The sequence below is a fragment of the Panulirus ornatus genome, chromosome 35 (assembly GCF_036320965.1).
Source record: "Panulirus ornatus isolate Po-2019 chromosome 35, ASM3632096v1, whole genome shotgun sequence".
NCBI classification, from domain to species: Eukaryota; Metazoa; Arthropoda; class Malacostraca; order Decapoda; family Palinuridae; genus Panulirus; species Panulirus ornatus.
In genome coordinates, this window is record NC_092258.1 from 22,229,526 (window position 1) to 22,250,488 (window position 20,963).

The 20,963-nt window shown below is 41.7% G+C and overlaps 1 protein-coding gene across 1 annotated transcript in view; it reads left to right on the plus strand.

The window, feature by feature from the left end:
* The window catches only part of HemK1 (HemK methyltransferase 1), a 96,680-nt gene extending 78,294 nt beyond the window's left edge, over positions 1-18,386 (plus strand). The window contains exons 3-4 of the mRNA XM_071683134.1: positions 15,610-15,827; positions 17,613-18,386. Coding sequence (XP_071539235.1) covers positions 15,610-15,827; positions 17,613-17,643 — 249 coding nt within the window. The 3' untranslated portion in view covers positions 17,644-18,386. The remainder of the gene's footprint in view (positions 1-15,609; positions 15,828-17,612) is intronic.
* The last annotated feature ends 2,577 nt before the right edge of the window (positions 18,387-20,963 follow it).

Below are 20,963 nucleotides of genomic sequence, written 5' to 3' on the forward strand. Positions count from 1 at the left end.
TAGTCAACAATACAGTTACTCTCTTTTTTAATAAATTCCACTGCAATACCATTGTACAAAGGGAAAGGGGATAAAAGTGAGTGTTCAAATCACAGAGGCATAAGTTTGTTGAGTATTCCTGGTAAATTATATGGGAGGGTATTGATTGAGAGGGTCAAAGCATGGTCAGAGCATCAGGTTTGGGAGGAGCAGTGTGGTTTCAGAAGTGGTAGAGGATGTGTGGATCAGGTGTTTGCTTTGAAGAATGTATGTGAGGAATACTTAGAAAAACAGATGGATTTCTATTTAGCATTTATCGATCTTGAAAAGGCATAGGATAAGAGTTGATAGAGATGCCCTGTGGAGGGTATTAAAAGGATATGGTGTGGAAGGTAAGTTGCTAGAAGCAGTGGCGAATTTATATAAAGGACGTAAGGCATGTGTACGAGTAGGAAGAGAGGAAAGTGATTGGTTCCCAGTGAATGTTGGTTTGCGGCAAGGGTGCGTGATGTCTCCATTGTTGTTTACTTTGTTTATGGATGGGATTGTTATGGAGGTCAATGCAAATGTTTTGGAGAGAGGGGCAAGTATGCAGTCTGTTGCGGATCAGTGGGCTTGGGAAGTGAGTCACCTGTAGTTTGCTTATGATACAGCGCTGGTGGCTGATTCGGGGAGAAACTGCATAAGCTGGTGACTGAGTTTGGTAAGGTGTGTGAAAGAAGAACGCTGAGTGTAAATGTGAATAAGAGCAAGGTTATTAGGTTCAGTAGGGTTAAGGGACAAGTGAATTGGGAAGTGAGTTTGAATGGAGAAAAACTGGAGGAAGTGAAGTATTTTAGATATCTGGGAGTGGAGTTGGCAGTGGATGGAACCATGGAAGTGGAAGTGAGTCACAAGGCTGGGGAGTGGGTTAAGGTTCTGGGAGTGTTGAAGAATGTGTTGAAGGCAAGAACGTTATCTCGTAAAGCAAAGGTGGGTTTGTTTGAAGGAATAGTGGTTTCAACAATGTTATATGGTCGTGAGGTATGGGCAATATATAGGGTTGTGCGGAGGAGGGTGGATGTGTTGAAAATGAGATGTTTGAAGACAGTATGTGTTGTAGGATGGTTTGATCGAGTAAGTAATGAATGGGTAAGAGATATGTGTGGTAGTAAAAAGAGTGGTTGAGAGAGCAGAAGAGGGTGTATTGAAATGGTTTGGTCACATGGAGAGAATGAGTGAGGAAAGATTGACAAAGAGGATATATGTGTCTGAGGTGGAGGGAACAAGGAGAAGTGGGAGACCAAATTGGAGGTGTAAGGATGGAGTGAAAAAGTTTTTGAACGATTGGGGCCTGATCACACAGGAGGGTGAAAGGCGTGCAAAGAATAGAGTGAATTGGAAAGATGTGGTATACCTGGGTCGACGTGCTGTCAGTGGATTGAACCAGGCATGTGAAGCATCTGGGGTAAACCATGGAAAGTTTTGTGAGGCCTGGATGTGGAAAGGAAGCTATGGTTTCGGTGCATTACACATGACTGCTAGAATCTGAGTGTGTGTGGATGAATGTGGCCTTTATTGTCCTTTCTTAGCGCTACCTCACGTGCATGCGGGAGGAGGGGGGTGCCATCTCATATGTGGCGAGTTGGCAGCGGGAATGGATGAAGGCAGCATATATGAATATGTGCATGTGTATATATGTATATGTCTGTGTATGTATTTGTATGAATGCTTTGAAATGTTTAGGTATGTATGTATATGTGCATGTGTGGGCGTTTATTTATATACATGTGTATGTGGTTAGGTTGGTCCATTCCTTCGTCTGCTTGCTTGCGCTACCTCATTAATGCGGGACACAGTAACAAAATATAATAGAAAAAAGATATTATATTTATTTATTTGGCTTTGTTGCTGTCTTCCGCATTAGCAAAGTAGTTCAAGGAAACAGATGAAAGAATGGCCCAACCCACCCACATACACATGTATATACATACATGTCCATACATGCAAATATACATACCTATACAACTCAACATATACATACATATACACACACAGACATATACATATATACACATGTGCATAATTCATACTGTCTGCCTTTATTCATTCTTATCGCCACCCCGCCACACATGAAATAACAACCCCCTCCCCCCTCACGTGTGTGAGGTAGCGCTAGGAAAAGACAACAAAGGCTACATTCACTCACACTCAGTCTCTAGCTGTCATGTAATAATGCACTAAAACTACAGCTCCCTTTCCACATCCAGGCCCCACAGAACTTTCCATGGTTTACCCCAGACGCTTCACATGCCCTAGTTCAATCCATTGACAGCACTTTAACCCCGGTATACCACATCGTTCCAATTCACTACATTCCTTGCATGCATTTCACCCTCCTGCATGTTCAGGCCCCGATCACTCAGAATCTTTTTCACTCCATCTTTCCACCTCCAATTTGGTATCCCACTTCTCCTCGTTCCCTCCACCTCTGACACATATATCCTCTTGGTCAATCTTACCTCACTCATTCTCTCCATGTGACCAAACCATTTCAATACACCCTCTTCTGCTCTCTCAACCACACTCTTTTTATTACCACACATCTCTCTTATCTTACTCGACCAAACCACCTCACACCACATATTGTCCTCAAACATCTCATTTCCTGCATATCCACCCTCCTCTGCACAACTCTATCTATAGCCAACATCTCACAACCATATAACATTGTTGGAACCACTGTTCCTTGAAACATACTCATTTTTGCTTTCCGAGATAATGTTCTCGACTTCCACACTTTCTTCAACGCTTCCAGAACTTTCGCCCTCTCCCCCACCCTGTGATTCACTTCCACTTCCATGGTTCCATCCGCTGCCAAATCCACTCCCAGATATCTAAAACACTTCACCTCCTCCAGTTTTTCTCCATTCAATCTTACCTCCCAATTGACTTGTCCCTCAACCTTATTGTACCTAATAACCTTACTCTTATTCTCATTTACTCTCAGCTTTCTTCTTTCACACACTTTACCAAACTCAGTCACCAGCTTCTGCAGTTTCTCACATGAATCAGCCACCAGCGCTGTATCATCAGCGAACAAAAACTGACTCACTTCCCAAGCTCTCTCATCCACAACTGACTGCATACTTGCCCCTCTTTCCAAAACTCTTGCATTTACCTCATTAACAACCCTATCCATAAACAAATTAAACAACCATGGAGACATCACACACCCCTGTCGCAAACCTACATTCACTGAGAACCAATCACTTTCCTCTCTTCCTACACGTACACACGCCTTACAGCCTTGATAAAAACTTTTCACTGCTTCTAACAACTTGCCTCCCACACCATATATTCTTAATACCTTCCACAGAGCATCTCTATCAATTCTATCATATGCCTTCTCCAGATCCATAAATGCTACATACAAATCCATTTGCTTTTCTAAGTATTTCTCACATACATTCTTCAAAACAAGCACCTGATCCACACATCCTCTACCACTTCTGAAACCACACTGCTCTTCCCTAATCTGATGCTCTGTACATGCCTTCACCCTCTCAATCAATAACCTCCCATATAAATTCTCAGAAATACTCAACAAACTTATACCTCTGTAATTTGAGCACTCACTTTTATTCCCTTTGCCTTTGTACAATGGCACTATGCAAGCATTCCACGAATCCTCAGGCACCTCACCATGAGTCATACATACATTAGATAACCTTTCCAACCAGTCAACAATACAATCATCCCCTTTTTTGATAAATTCCACTGCAATACCATCCAAACCCGCCGCCTTTGCGGCTTTCATCTTTTGCAAAGCTTTTACTACCTCTTCTCTGTTTACCAAATCATTCTCCCTAACCCTCTCACTTTGCACACCACCTCGACCAAAACACCCTATATCTGCTACTGTATCATCAAACACATTCAACAAACCTTCAAAATACTCACTCCATCTCCTTCTCACATCACCACTACTTGTTACCACCTCCCCATTAGCCCCCTTCACTGAAGTGCCCATTTGTTCCCTTGTCTTATGCACTTTATTTACCTCCTTCCAGAACATCTTTTTATTCTCCCTAAAATTTAATGATACTCTCTCACCCTAACTCTCATTTGCTCTCTCGTTCACCTCTTGCACCTTTCTCTTGACCTCCTGCCTCTTTCTTTTATACATCTCCCACTCATTTGCATTATTTCCCTGCAACAATTGTCCAAATGCTTCTCTTTTCTCTTTCACTAATAATCTTACTTCTTCATCCCACCACTCATTACCCTTTCTATATATACAGAGAGAGAGAGAGAGAGAGAGAGAGAGAGAGAATGATGTTTAGATCAAGGTAAATAAAATGCATAAGACAAGAGAACAAATGGGCACATTGGTGAAGGGGGCTAATGGGGAGGTAATAACAAATAGTTGTGAAGTGACCAAGAGATGGAGTGAGTATTTTAAAGGTTTGTTGAATGTGTTTGATGATAGAGTGGCAGATGTAGGGTGTTTTGGCCGAGGTTGTGTGCAAAGTGAGGGGCCAAGGGAGAATGGTTTGGTAAACAGAGAAGAGGTAGTGAAAGCTTTGCGAAAGATGAAAGCCAACAAGGCAGCATGTTTGGATGGTATTGCAGTGTAATTTATTAAAAAGGGGGGGGGGTTACTTTGCTTTTGACTGGTTGGTGAGGATTTTCAATGTATGTATGGTTCATAGTGAAGTGCATAGTTCTGTTGTACAAAGGCAAAGGGGGTGAGTGTTCATGTTACAGAAGTATAAGTTTGTTGAGTATTCCTAGGAAATTACATGGGAAGGTATTGATTGAGAGGGTGAAGGAATGTACAGAGCATCAGATTGGGGAAGAGCAGTGTGGTTTCAGAAGTGGTAGAGTATGTGTGGACCAGGTGTTTGCTTTGAAGGATGTATGTGAGAAATACCTACAGACAAATGGATATGTATGTAGCATTTATGGATCTGGAGAAGGCATATGATAGAATTGATAGAGATGCTCTGTGGAAGTTATTAAGAGTACATTGTGTGGGATATAAGTTGCTGGAAGCAGTGAAAAGTTTTTATCAGGGATATAAGGTATGTGTATGAGTAGGAAGTGAGGAAAGTGACTGGTTCCCAGTGAATGTTGGTTTGCGGCAGGGGTGCGTGATGTCTCCATGGTTGTTTAATTTGGTTATGGACGTGGTTGTTAGGGAGGTGAATGCAAGAGTTTTGGAGAGGGGCAAGTATGCAATATGTTGTGGATGAGAGGTCTAGCGAAGTGAGTCAGTTGTTGTTCGCTGATGATACAGCGCTGTTGGCTGATTCAGGTGAGAAACTGCAGAAATTGGTGACTGAGTTTGGTAAAGTGTATGAATGAAGAAAGCTGAGAGTAAATGTGAATGAGAGCAAGGTTATTAGGTTCAGTAGGTTTGAGGTACAAGTAAATTGGGAGGTAAGTTTGAATAGATAAAAACTGGAGGAAGTGAAGTGTTTTAGATATCTGGGAGTGGATTTAGCAGCAGATGGAAGTGGAAGTGAGTCACAGGGTGGGGGAAGGGACAAAGGTTCTGGGACCATTGAAGAATGTGAGAAAACCGAGAATGTTATCTCGGAGAGCAAAAATGTGTATGTTTGAAGGAATAGTGGTTCCAACAATGTTTTATGGTTGCGAGGCTTGGGTGATAGATAAGGTTGTGCAGAGGAAGGTGGATGTGTTGAGGACAATATGTGGAGTGAGGTGGTTTGATTGAGCAAGTAATGAAAGGGTAAGAGAGATTTGTGGTAATAAAAAGAGTGTGATTGAAAGAGTAGAAGAAGGTGTATTGAAATGGTTTGGTCACGTGGAGAGAATGAGTGAGAAAAGATTGACAAAGAGGATATATGTGTCAGAGTTGGAGGGAACAAGAAGTGGGAGACCAAAATGGAGGTGGAAGGATGGAGTGAAAAAGATTTTGTGCGATCGGGAGGGTGAAAGGCGTACAAAGAATAGAGTGAATTGGAACGATGTGGTATACCAGGGTTGACATGCTCTCAATGGATTGAAACAGGGCTTGTGAAGCATCTGGTGTGTAGTAAATATAAAGTGTAATATACAATGAAAATATATGTTTTCTATTTTATTATACTTTGTCGCTGTCTCCCATGTTAGCGAGGTAGTGTGAGGAGACAGACAAAAGAATGGCCCAACCCACCCACATAGACATGTATATACATACACGCCCACACACACACACATACATACCTATACACTTCAACATATGCATACATATCCATTCACAGACATATATATATATATTTTTTCTTTTACACTATTCGCCATTTCCCGCACCAGCGAGGTAGCATTAAGAACAGAGGACTGGGCCCCTGAGGGAACATCCCCACCTAGCCCCTTTTCTGTTCCTTCTTTTGGAAAATTAAAAAAAGCGAGGTAGCACTAGGAGAGTGCTCATCCTCCTCGAAGGCTCAGATTGGGGTGTCTAAATGTGTGTGGATGTAACCAAGATGAGAAAAAAGGAGAGATAGGTAGTATGTTTGAGGAAAGGAACCTGGATGTTTTGGCTCTGAGTGAAACGAAGCTCAAGGGTAAAGGGGAAGAGTGGTTTGGGAATGTCTTGGGAGTAAAGTCAGGGGTTAGTGAGAGGACAAGAGCAAGGGAAGGAGTAGCACTACTCCTGAAAAAGGAGTGGAGGGAGTATGTGATAGAATGTAAGAAAGTAAATTCTAGATTGATATGGGTAAAACTGAAAGTTGATGGAGAGAGATGGGTGATTATTGGTGCATATGCACCTGGGCATGAGAAGAAAGATCATGAGAGGCAAGTGTTTTGGGAGCAGCTGAATGAGTGTGTTAGTGGTTTTGATGCACAAGACCGGGTTATAGCGATGGGTGATTTGAATGCAAAGGTGAGTAATGTGGCAGTTGAGGGAATAATTGGTATACATGTGGTGTTCAGTGTTGAAAATGGAAATGGTGAAGAGCTTGTAGATTTATGTGCTGAAAAAGGACCGGTGATTGGGAATACCTCGTTTAAAAAGTGAGATATGCATAAGTATACGTATGTAAGTAGGAGAGATGGCCAGAGAGCATTATTGGATTACGTGTTAATTGATAGGCGTGTGAAAGAGAGACTTTTGGATGTTAATGTGCTGAGAGGTGCAACTGGAGGGATGTCTGATCATTATCTTGTGGAGGCGAAGGTGAAGATTTGTATGGGTTTTCAGAAAAGAAGAGAGAATGTTGGGGTGAAGAGAGTGGTGAGAGTAAGTGAGCTTGGGAAGGAGACTTGTGTGAGGAAGTACCAGGAGAGACTGAGTACAGAATGGAAAAAGGTGAAAACAAAGGAGGTAAGGGGAGTGGGGGAGGAATGGGATGTATTTAGGGAAGCAGTGATGGCTTGCGCAAAAGATGCTTTTGGCATTAGAAGCGTGGGAGTTGGGTTGATTAGAAAGGGTAGTGAGTGGTGGGATGAAGAAGTAAGATTATTAGTGAAAGAGAAGAGAGAGGCATTTAGATGATTTTTGCAGGGAAAAAAATGCAAATGAGTGGGAGATGTATAAAAGAAAGAGGCAGGAGGTCAAGAGAAAGGTGCAAGAGGTGAAAAAGAGGGCAAATGAGAGTTGGGGTGAGAGAGTATCATTAAATTTTAGGGAGAATAAAAAGATGTTTTGGAAGGAGGTAAATAAAGTGCGTAAGACAAGGGAGCAAATGGGAACTTCAGTGAAGGGGGCAAATGGGGAGGTGATAACAAGTAGTGGTGATGTGAGAAGGAGATGGAGTGAGTATTTTGAAGGTTTGCTGAATGTGTTTGATGATAGAGTGGCAGATATAGGGTGTTTTGGTCGAGGTGGTGTGCAAAGTGAGAGGGTTAGGGAAAATGATTTGGTGAACAGGGAAGAGGTAGTAAAAGCCTTGCGGAAGATGAAAGCCGGCAAGGCAGCAGGTTTGGATGGTATTGCAGTGGAATTTAATAAAAAAAAAGGGGGTGACTGTATTGTTGACTGGATGGTAAGATTATTTAATGTATGTATGATTCATGGTGAGGTGCCTGAGGATTGGCGGAATGCTTTCATAGTGCCATTGTACAAAGACAAAGGGGATAAGAGTGAGTGCCCAAATTACAGGGGTATAAGTTTGTTGAGTATTCCTGGTAAATTGTATGGGAGGGTATTGATTGAGAAGGTGAAGGCATGTACAGAGCATCAGATTGGGGAAGAGCAGTGTGGTTTCAGAAGTGGTAGAGGATGTGTGGATCAGGTGTTTGCTTTGAAGAATGTATGTGAGAAATACTTAGAAAAGCAAATGGATTTGTATGTAGCATTTATGGATCTGGAGAAGGCATATGATAGAGTTGATAGAGACGCTCTGTGGAAGGTATTAAGAATATATGGTGTGGGAGGCAAGTTGTTAGAAGTAGTGAAAAGTTTTTATCGAGGATGTAAGGCATATGTACGTGTAGGTAGAGAGGAAAGTGATTGGTTCTCAGTGAATGTAGGTTTGCGGCAGGGGTGTGGGATGTCTTCATGGTTGTTTAATTTGTTGATGGATGGGGATGTTTTGGAGGTGAATGCAAGAGTTTTGGAAAGAGGGGCAAGTATGCAGTCCGTTGTGGATGAGAGAGCTTGGGAAGTGAGTCAGTTGTTGTTCGCTGATGATACAGCGCTGGTGGCTGATTCATGTGAGAAACTGCAGAAGCTGGTGACTGAGTTTGGTAAAGTGTGTGAAAGAAGAAAGCTGAGAGTAAATGTGAATAAGAGCAAAGTTATTAGGTACAGTAGGGTTGAGGGACAAGTCAATTGGGAGGTAAGTTTGAATGGAGAAAAACTGGAGGAAGTAAAGTGTTTTAAGTATCTGGGAGTGGATCTGGCAGTGGATGGAACCATGGAAGCGGAAGTGAGTCATAGGGTGGGGGAGGGGGCGAAAATTCTAGGAGCCTTGAAGAATGTTTGGAAGTCGAGAACATTATCTCGGAAAGCAAAAATGGGTATGTTTAAAGGGATAGTGGTTCCAACAATGTTGTATGTTGCGAGGCATGTTCTGTGGATAGAGTTGTGCGCAGGAGGATGGATGTGCTGGAAATGAGATGTTTGAGGACACTATATGGTGTGAGGTGGTTTGATCGAGTAAGTAATGTGACGGTAAGAGAGATGTGTGGTAATAAAAAGAGTTTGGTTGAGAGAGCAGAAGAGGGTGTTTTGAAATGGTTTGGTCACATGGAGAGAATGAGAGATGAAAGATTGACCAAGAGGATATATGTGTCAGAGGTGGAGGGAACAAGGAGAAGTGGGATACCAAATTGGAGGTGGAAAGATGGAATGAAAAAGATTTTGAGTGATCGGGGCCTGAACATGCAGGAGGGTGAAAGGCGTGCAAGGAATAGAGTGAATTGGAACGATGTTGTATACCGGGGGGACGTGCTGTCAATGGATTGAACCAGGGCAAGTGAAGTGTCTGGGGTAAACCATGGAAAGTTCTGTGGGGCCTGGATGTGGAAAGGGAGCTGTGGTTTCAGTGCATTATTACATGACAGTTAGAGACTGAGTGTGAACGAATGTGGCCTTTGTTGCCTTTTCCTAGCGCTACCTCGCACGCATGAGGGGGGAGGGTGTTATTATTACATGTGTGGCGACGTGGCGATGGGAATAAATAAAGGCAGACAGTATGAATTATGTACATTTGTATATATGTATGTGTCTGTGTGTGTATATATATGTATACATTGAGATATATAGGTATGTATATTTGCGTGTGTGGACGTGTATTTATATACATATGTATGTATCCCTAGGGATAGGGGAGAAAGAATACTTCCCACGCATTCCTCACATGTCGTAGAAGGCGACTAAAGGGGATGGAAGCGGGGGGCCAGAAACCCTCCCCTCCTTGTATTTTAACTTTCTAAAAGGGGAAACAGAAGAAGGAGTCACGTGAGGATTGCTCATCCTCCTCGAAGGCTCAAATTGGGGTGTCTAAATGTGTGTGGCTGTAACCAAGATGAGGAAAAAGGAGAGATAGATAATGTGTTTGAGGAAAGGAACCTGGATGTTTTGGCTCTGAGTGAAACGAAGCTAAAGGGTAAAGGGGAAGAGCGGTTTGGGAATGTCTTGGGAGTAAAGTCAGGGGTTAGTGAGAGGACAAGAGCAAGGGAAGGAGTAGCACTACTCCTGAATCAGGAGTTGTGGGAGTATGTGATAGAGTGTAAGAAAGTAAATTCTAGATTGATATGGGTAAAACTGAAAGTTGATGGAGAGAGATGGGTGATTATTGGTGCATATGCACCTGGGCATGAGAAGAAAGATCATGAGAGGCAAGTGTTTTGGGAGCAGCTGAATGAGTGTGTTAGTGGTTTTGATGCACGAGACCGGGTTATAGTGATGGGTGATTTGAATGCAAAGGTGAGTAATGTGGCAGTTGAGGGAATAATTGGTGTACATGGAGTGTTCAGTGTTGTAAATGGAAATGGTGAAGAGCTTGTAGATTTATGTGCTGAAAAAGGAGTGGTGATTTGGAATACCTGGTTTAAAAAGTGAGACATACATAAGTATACGTGTGGAAGTAGGAGAGATGGCCAGAGAGCGATATTGGATTACGTGTTAATTGATAGACGCAAGAAAGAGAGACTTTTGGATGTTAATGTGCTGAGAGGTGCAACTGGAGGGATGTCTGATCATTATCTTGTGGAGGCGAGGGTGAAGATTTGTGGGGGTTTTCAGAAAAGAAGAGAGAATGTTGGGGTGAAGATAGTGGTGAGAGTAAGTGATCTTGGGAAGGAGACTTGTGTGAGGAAGTACCAGGAGAGACTGAGTACAGAATGGAAAAAGGTGAGAACAAAGGAGGTAAGGGGAGTGGGGGAGGAATGGGATGTATTTAGGGAAGCAGTGATGGCTTGCGCAAAAGATGCTTGTGGCATGGGAAGCGTGGGAGGTGGATTGATTAGAAAAAGTAGTGAGTGGTGAAATGAAGAAGTAAGTTTATTAGTGAAAGAGAAGAGAGAGGCATTTGGAAGATTTTTGCAGGAAAAAAATGCAAATGAGTGGGAGAGGTATAAAAGAAAGAGGCAGGAAGTGAAGAGAAAGGTGCATGAGGTGAAAAAGAGGGCAAATGAGAGTTGGGGTGAGAGAGTAACATTAAATTTCAGGGAGAATAAAAAGATGTTTTGGAAGGAGGTAAATAAAGTGCGTAAGACAAGGGAGCAAATGGGAACTTCAGTGAAGGGGGCTAATAGGGAGGAGATAACAAGTAGTGGTGATGTGAGAAGGAGATGGAGTGAGTATTTTGAAGGTTTGTTGAATGTGTTTGATGATAGAGTGGCAGATATAAGGTGTTTTGGTCGAGGTGGTGTGCAAAGTGAGAGGGTTAGGGAAAATGATTTGGTAAATAGAGAAGAGGTAGTGAAAGCTTTACGGAAGATGAAAGCCGGCAAGGCAGCAGGTTTGGATGGTATTGCAGTGGAATTTATTAAAAAGGGGGGTGACTGTATTGTTGACTGGTTGGTAAGGTTATTTAATGTATGTATGACTCATGGTAAGGTGCCTGAGGATTGGCAGAATGCTTGCATAGTGCCATTGTACAAAGGCAAAGGGGATAAGAGTGAGTGCTCAAATTACAGAGGTATAAGTTTGTTGAGTATTCCTGGTAAATTATATGGGAGAGTATTGATTGAGAGGGTGAAGGCATGTACAGAGCATCAGATTAGAGAAGAGCAGTGTGGTTTCAGAAGTGGTAGAGGATGTGTGGATCAGGTGTTTGCTCTGAAGAATGTATGTGAGAAATACTTAGAAAAACAAATGGATTTGTATGTAGCATTTATGGATCTGGAGAAGGCATATGATAGAGTTGATAGAGATGCCCTGTGGAAGGTTTTGAGAATATATGGTGTGGGAGGCAAGTTGTTAGAAGCAGTGAGAAGTTTTTATCGGGGATGTGGGGCATGTGTACGTGTAGGAAGAGAGGAAAGTGATTGGTTCTCAGTGAATGTAGGTTTGCGGCAGGGGTGTGTGATGTCTCAATGGTTGTTTAATTTGTTTATGAATGGGGTTGTTAGTGAGGTAAATGCAAGAGTTTTGGAAAGAGGGGCAAGTATGCAATCAGTGGTGGATGACAGAGCTTGGGAAGTGAGTCAGTTGTTGTTTGCTGATGATACAGCGCTGGTGGCTGATTCATGTAAGAAACTGCAGAAGCTGGTGACTAAGTTTGGTAAAGTATGTGAAAGAAGAAAGTTAAGAGTAAATGTGAATAAGAGCAAGGTTATTAGGTACAGTAGGGTTGAGGGTCAAATCAGTTGGGAGGTAAGTTTGAATGGAGAAAAACTGGAGGAAGTAAGGTGTTTTAGATATCTGGGAGTGGATCTGGCAGTGGAAGGAACCATGGAAGCGGAAGTGAATCATAGGGTGGGGGAGGGGGCGAAAATTCTGGAAGAGTTGAAGAATGTTTGGAAGTCGAGAACATTATCTCGGAAAGCAAAAATGGGTATGTTTGAAGGAATAGTGGTTCCAACAATGTTGTATGGTTGCGAGGCGTGGGCTATGGATAGAGTTGTGTGCAGGAGGGTGGATGTGCTGGAAATGAGATGTTTGAGGACAATATGTGGTGTGAGGTGGTTTGATCGAGTAAGTAATGTAAGGGTGAGAGAGATGTGTGGAAATAAAAAGAGTGTGGTTGAGAGAGCAGAAGAAGGTATTTTGAAGTGGTTTGGTCACATGGCGAGAATGAGTGTGGAAAGATTGACCAAGGGGATGTATGTGTCAGAGGTGGAGGGAACGAGGAGAAGTGGGAGACCAAATTGGAGGTGGAAAGATGGAGTGAAAAAGATTTTGAGTGATCGGGGCCTGAACATGCAGGAGGGTGAAAGGCGTGCAAGGAATAGAGTGAATTGGAACGATGTGGTATACCGGGGTGGACGTGCTGTCAATGGATTGAACCAGGGCATGTGAAGCATTTGGGGTAAACCATGGAAAGTTCTGTGGGGCCTGGATGTGGAAAGGGAGCTGTGGTTTCGGTGCATTATTACGTGACATCTAGAGACTGAGTGTGAACAAATGGGGCCTTTGGTGTCTTTTCCTAGTGCTGCCTCACACACACGAGGGGGGAGGGGGTTGTTATTCCATGTGTGGCAAGGTGGCGATGGGAACAAACAAAGGCAGACAGTATGCATTATGTACAAGTGTATATATGTATATGTCTGTGTGTATATATATGTGTACATTGGGATGTATAGGTATGTATATTTGCGTGTGTGGACGTGTATATATATACATGTGTATGTGGGCGGGTTGGGCCATTCTTTCGTCTGTTTCCTTGCGCTACCTCGCTAATGCGGGAGACAGCGACAAAGCAAAATAAATAAATAAATAAATGAATATGTATGTGGGTGGGTTGGGCCATTCTTTCGTCTGTTTCCTTGCGCTACCTCGCTAACACGGGAGACAGCGACAAAGCAAAATATATAAATAAATATAATTATTATTATTATATTATTTTGCTTTGTCGCTGTCTCCCGCGTTAGTGAGGTAGCGCAAGGAAACGGACGAAAGAATGGCCCAACCCACCCACATATATATGTATATAAATACATGTCCACACACGCAAATATACATACCTATACATCTCAATGTACACATATATATACACACACAGACATATACATATATATACATGTACGTAATTCATACTGTCTGCCTTTATTTATTCCCATCGCCACCCCACCACACATGGAATAACAACCCCCTCCCCCCTCATGTGTGCGAGGTAGCAATAGGAAAAGACAACAAAGGCCACATTCGTTCACACTCAGTCTCTAGCTGTCATGTAATAATGCACTGAAACCACAGCTCCCTTTTCACATCCAGGCCCCACAGAACTTTCCATGGTTTACCCCAGACGCTTCACATGCCCTGGTTCAATCCATTGACAGCACGTCGACCCCGGTATACCAAATCATTCCAATTCACTCTATTCCTTGCACACCTTTCACCCTCCTGCATGTTCCGGCCCCGATCACTCAAAATCTTTTTCACTCCATCCTTCCACCTCCAATTTGGTCTCCCACTTTTCGTTCCCTCCACCTCTGACACATATATCCTCTTGGTCAATCTTTCCTCACTCATTCTCTCTATGTGACCAAACCATTTCAAAACCCCCTCTTCTGCTCTCTCAACCACACTCTTTTTATTTCCACACATCTCTCTTTCCCATACGTTACTTACTCGATCAAACCACCTCACACCACACATTGTCCTCAAACATCTCATTTCCAGCACATCCAACCTCCTCCGCACAACTCTATCCATAGCCCACGCCTCGCAACCACATAACATTGTTGGAACCACTATTCCTTCAAATACCCATTTTTGCTTTTTCGAGATAATGTTCTTGACTTCCACACATTCTTCAAGGCTCCCAGAACTTTCGCGCCCTCCCCCACCCTATGATTCACTTCCGCTTCCATGGTTCCATCTGCTGCCAAATCCATTCCCAGATATCTAAAACACTTCACTTCTTCCAGTTTTTCTCCATTCAAACTTACCTCCCAATTGACTTGTCCCTCAACCCTACTGTACCTAGTAACCTTGCTCTTATTCACATTTACTCTCAGCTTTCTTCTTTCACACACTTTACCAAACTCAGTCACCAGCTTCTGCAGTTTCTCACATGAATCAGCCACCAGTGCTGTATCATCAGTGAACAACAACTGACTCACTTCCCAAGCTCTTTTATCCACAACAGACTGCATACTTGTGTGTGTTTGTGTGTGTGTGTGTATATGAGTGGATGGGCCATTCTTTGTCTGTTTCTTAGTGCTACCTCACTGACATGGGAAATGGTGATCAAGTACAATAAAGTAATAAAATATATATATAAGCTTGTTAGTTATGTCATATGATTATGCAATTTATTTTATCTGCAAAATGTGGAAACATAGTTGTTATATTCTTGCTTCATCTCAATCTTCAAATTGAAAAGTATTTCAGCCCTTAACTGAATAGGTCTCCTACTCCTTTGTTTGCACTGCTGACCTCTACATGGTAGGGGTATGTTATGTGTTATAGTTTTTGTGAGTTTCAGCTGTTTGTTCCATAGGAAGAAAGTGGCCTCTTTTTTGATATAAGAAAAGTTTAACATATTTTGTATGCATATTTTTTTTCTAAGGACAGATAGAAAACTGAAAATCTATAATCCTCGGAACCAAGTAATGTTCAGGTCTCAGAATTTCATGGATTTTAGAATTATGTATGTACATGGGCCACAGACAGTGATCTGAATGTATGATAACCTTAGAATGGTATTTTGTTTGCTTAATGGAAGTGTAATGTTATTTGCATGTAATATTTGCAAATATATACTAAAAAAGTCGTTTGATGACCTGACTGAAATATTTTGGGAACTCATACTCCAAGTTATTGGTAATATTGAATGTACTGTACCACAAAATTTGGCAATTTACATATTTTAGAAATACTGATTTGTGATACCCTTCCTGTGTTTAGAATATCAATTAGGTTTTAATTATAAAATATTTGGAAAAATACGATTAATTGTTTTTGAAGACCTGACATGAACATATTCTTAATCGCTTTTTGGAACATTTAGATGTAGATAGATGAATTATAATTTTCCTTATCAACTCTTGGTGACAAAACAACAAGCATCTTTATCTTCACAGCTTCAGTGTGTGGCAGTGGATCAAAGTAAACATGCTACAGATCTCACCATGTTAAATGCATCTAATCTTGGAGTCACTGATCGTTTGTCAGTTGTGCAAGGCAAGGTTACAGAGAAGAGTATGCCATGTTTACCCCATGAAAAATTTGATCTCATCTTATCAAATCCACCTTATGTTCTCCGAAAAGATCTGCTGAATGTTGAGCCAGAGATTATGATGTAAGTTACTATTCAAGCTTTTGTATTTCATATGGATTAGTTTGATTTGACATAAACATGTGATGGAGTAAAGAGTGAAGTTAGAAATAGGAGTGAAAGTTAAGAATATATACATACTGTAGGTATTTTCTTTTTGTACATGTGATTTTCTTGAGACCATTCAGGAGCTGTGATTATAGAGGAAAATGATAGGTTTTTGAAGTAGAAAAGGAATGGGTAAATTAGGAAGTACATTTAGACAAAAGACTGTTCCTGTTTTTTTTTTTTTTTTTTTTTTTTTTTGCTGTCTCCCGCGTTTGCGAGGTAGCGCAAGGAAACAGACGAAGGAAATGGCCCAACCCACCCCCATACACATGTATATACATACGTCCACACACGCAAATATACATACCTACACAGCTTTCCATGGTTTACTCCAGACGCTTCACATGCCCTGATTCAATCCACTGACAGCACGTCAACCCCGGTATACCACATCGCTCCATTTCACTCTATTCCTTGCCCTCCTTTCACCCTCCTGCATGTTCAGGCCCTGATCACACAAAATCTTTTTCACTCCATCTTTCCACCTCCAATTTGGTCTCCCTTTTCTCCTCGTTCCCTCCACCTCCGACACATATATCCTCTTGGTCAATCTTTCCTCACTCATTCTCTCCATGTGCCCAAACCATTTCAAAACACCCTCTTCTGCTCTCTCAACCACGCTCTTTTTATTTCCACACATCTCTCTTACCCTTACGTTACTTACTCGATCAAACCACCTCACACCACACATTGTCCTCAAACATCTCATTTCCAGCACATCCATCCTCCTGCGCACAACTCTATCCATAGCCCACGCCTCGCAACCATACAACATTGTTGGAACCACTATTCCTTCAAACATACCCATTTTTGCTTTCCGAGATAATGTTCTTGACTTCCACACATTCTTCAAGGCTCCCAGAATTTTCGCCCCCTCCCCCACCCTATGATCCACTTCCGCTTCGATGGTTCCATCCGCTGCCAGATCCACTCCCAGATATCTAAAACACTTCACTTCCTCCAGTTTTTCTCCATTCAAACTCACCTCCCAATTGACTAGACCCTCAACCCTACTGTACCTAATAACCTTGCTCTTCTTCACATTTACTCTTAACTTTCTTCTTTCACACACTTTACCAAACTCAGTCACCAGCTTCTGCAGTTTCTCACATGAATCAGCCACCAGCGCTGTATCATCAGCGAACAACAACTGACTCACTTCCCAAGCTCTCTCATCCCCAACAGACTTCATACTTGCCCCTCTTTCCAAAACTCTTGCATTCACCTCCCTAACAACCCCATCCATAAACAAATTAAACAACCATGGAGACATCACACACCCCTGCCGCAAACCTACATTCACTGAGAACCAATCACTTTCCTCTCTTCCTACACGTACACATGCCTTACATCCTCAATAAAAACTTTTCACTGCTTCTAACAACTTGCCTCCCACACCATATATTCTTAATACCTTCCACAGAGCATCTCTATCAACTCTATCATATGCCTTCTCCAGATCCATAAATGCTACATACAAATCCATTTGCTTTTCTAAGTATTTCTCACATACATTCTTCAAAGCAAACACCTGATCCACACATCCTCTACCACTTCTGAAACCACACTGCTCTTCCCCAATCTGATGCTCTGTACATGCCTTCACCCTCTCAATCAATATCCTCCCATTTAATTTACCAGGAATACTCAACAAACTTATACCTCTGTAATTTGAGCACTCACTCTTATCCCCTTTGCCAGGTTTTGTCTTGTGATTATTTACATCTGGTGAAACATAATAAAAGGCTTGACTCAGCTACACCGTGGCAATTGGCAAACCTGAGAACAATAAAGGTTCAAATGATTGCAGGTGAATTTATTGAATTTAGTTGAATTAAAAATCAAAAACCAATTAGATCCGTTTAGAGTAAGAAAAGAGATAAGAAATCTCAGAAATTTTGACCTTTATCTTAAGAAATTCAGTGACGTGGAAGTACCAACAGTTTGTATTATGTGATAAAGTGCATGCCATAATGCTTGCCTTTCACAAGATGTTTTCACCAAATCCCAAGAGAAGGCTTTTGTCTCACTGTACATTTCAACACTTGTGCTGTCAAGATGCTTGCTGCTATCAGACCTGCTCCTTCCATCCTGTGGATTAGTATCCTATTTTCTTATTTTTGTGTATTTCATAGTTTATATCTTTAGGATGATAGTGTTTTGATGTGTACTTTGTTCAGTGTTTTAAGATTCCATTACATACCAGGGGTCCTCATATAAAGACAGCATGCAAAACAACTTTGCACTACTATTGAACATTAGGTTATACATTCAGTGAATGACCCTAAGGTTTTGCCATAGTGATAGTTTTGAAGAAAATTAAAGTTTTCACTTACCATTTTGAATATTAATTTCCACCAATTATAGAACATTCAGATTTTTGAAGGCTTTTCAGTCATAATGCCTTTTATATTGATATCAAGGCTGGATATTATTAGATTTGTATCCCACAGGTATTTGAAAAATTGTGTAAAACTATTCCATCCCCTCATGGACGCCATATAAAGAACACCACCTTTACATTTGTCATTCTTGATATGCCATGAAAGTGAGCACTACCTGACTCTGAACCATCACAATGAATATCATTTTCTTTATTTATTAAACTTAATTGTTATTTCCTTGTCAGGAAAGTAGTGCCAGGAAACAGAAGAAGAATGGCCCATCCACTCATATACACATATACATACATATACATAACATATGCATACATATACATACATATACACCGACATATACATATGTATATACACATGTACATATTCATACTTCCTTGCCTTCATCCATTTCTGTCACTACCCCACCCCACAGGAAGCAGCATCACTACCTCCTGCTCCAGCAAGGCAGCACCAGGAAAACAGACAAAAAATGGCACATTCATTCATGCTCAGTCGCTAGCTATCATATATAATGCAGCAAAATCACCACTCCGTATCCACGTCCATGCCCCACAGACCTTTTCATAGATTACCCCCAGATGCTTCACATGCCCTGGTTCAGTCCATTGATAGCACATTGACTGGGGTATACCACATTGTTCCAGTTTACTCTATTCCTTGCATGCCTATCACCCTCCTGTATGTTCAGGCCCCGATCACTCAGAATCTTTTTCACTCCATCCTCCCTCCTCCAATTTGGTCTCTCGCTTCTCCTTATTCCTTCCACCTCTGACACATATATCCTCTTTGTCAATCTTACCTCATTCATTCTCTACATATGTCCAAACCACTTAACACACCCTCTTCTGCTCTCTCAGTCAAATTCTTTATATTTCCATGCATCTCTCTTACCCTTTTGATACTTAATCAATCAAATCACCTCACACCACACATTGTCCTCAAACATTTCATTTCCAACACATTCATTCTCCTCCACTTAACCTTATCTATAGCCCATGCCTCACAACCATAAAACATTGTTGGAACTACTATTCTTTTAAACATACCCATATATACTCTCCAAGATAATGCGCTTTCCTTCCACACATTCTTCATTATTCCCAGAACCTTTGCCCCCTCCCAAACCCTGTGATTCACTTCCACTTCCATGGTTCCATTCGCTGCTAAATCCACTCCCAGATATCTAAAACTCTTCACTTCCTCCAATTTTTCTCCATTTAAATTTACATCCCAATTGACTTGTCCTCAACCCTACTAAACCCAATAACCTTGCTCTTATTCACAATTACTCTCAACTTTCTCCTTTAGCACACTTTTTCAAACTCAGTCACCAACTTTTGCAGTTTCTCACTAGACCTGTATCATTGGCAAACAGCAACTGACTCACTTCCTAAGCCCAACAGACTACATACTCACCCCTCTCTCCAAAACTCTTGCATTTACCTCCCAAACCACCCCATCCATAAACAAATTAAACAGCCATAGAGACATCATACACCCCTGATGCAGACTGACATTCACTGGGAACCAGTCACTCTCCTCTCTTCCCACTCTTACACATGCCTTACATCCTTGGTAAAAGCTTTTCACTGCTTCTAGCAACTTACCTCCCCTACCCTATACTCTTAAACCCTTCCACAAAGCATCTCTGTCATCCCTATCACATGCCTTCTCCATATCCATAAATGCTACATACAAATCCATGTCTTTCTAAGTATTACTTACATACATTCTTCAAAGCAAAAACCTGATCCATACATCCTTTACTACTTCTGAAACCACACTGCTCTTCCCCAATCTGATGCTCTGTAGATGCCTTCACCATCTCAATCAATATTTTAGATTTATTTGTTATACTTTGTCATTGTCTCCGGCGTTAGCGAGGTAGTGCAAGGAAACAGACGAAAGAATGGCCCAAGACAACCACATACACATGTATATACATAAATGCCCACACAAGCATATACATACCTATGCATTTCAACGTATACATGCATATACATACACAGGCATGTACATATATATACCTGTACATATTCATATATACTACCTTCATCCATTCTTGCAACCACCCCGCCACACATGAAATTGCACCCCCTCCCCCCACGTGCTTGTGAGATAGTGCTAGGAAAAGACAGCGAAGGCCACATTCATTCCCACTCAGTCTCTAGCTCTCATGTGTAATGCACCAAAGCAACACCTCCCTTTCCACATCCAGGCCCCACAAAACTTTCCGTGGTATATCCCAGATGCTTCACATGCCCTGGTTCAATCCATTGACAGCATGTCGACCCTGGTATACCACATCATTCCAATTCACTCTGTTCCTTGCACACCTTTCACCCTCCAGTGTCTTCAGGCCCCGATCACTCAAAATCTTTTTCACTCCATCCTTCCACCTCCAATTTGGTCTCCCACTTCTCCTTGTTCCCTCTACCTCCGAAACATATATCCTCTTTGTCAATGTTTCCTCACTCATTCTCTTCATGTGACCAAAACATTTCAATACACCCTCCTCTGCTCTCTCAACTACACTCTTTTTATTACCACACATCTCTCTTACCCAATAATTACCTACTCTGTCAAACCAATTCACACCACATATTGTCCTCAAACATCTCATTTCCAGCACATCCATCTTCCTCCGCACAAC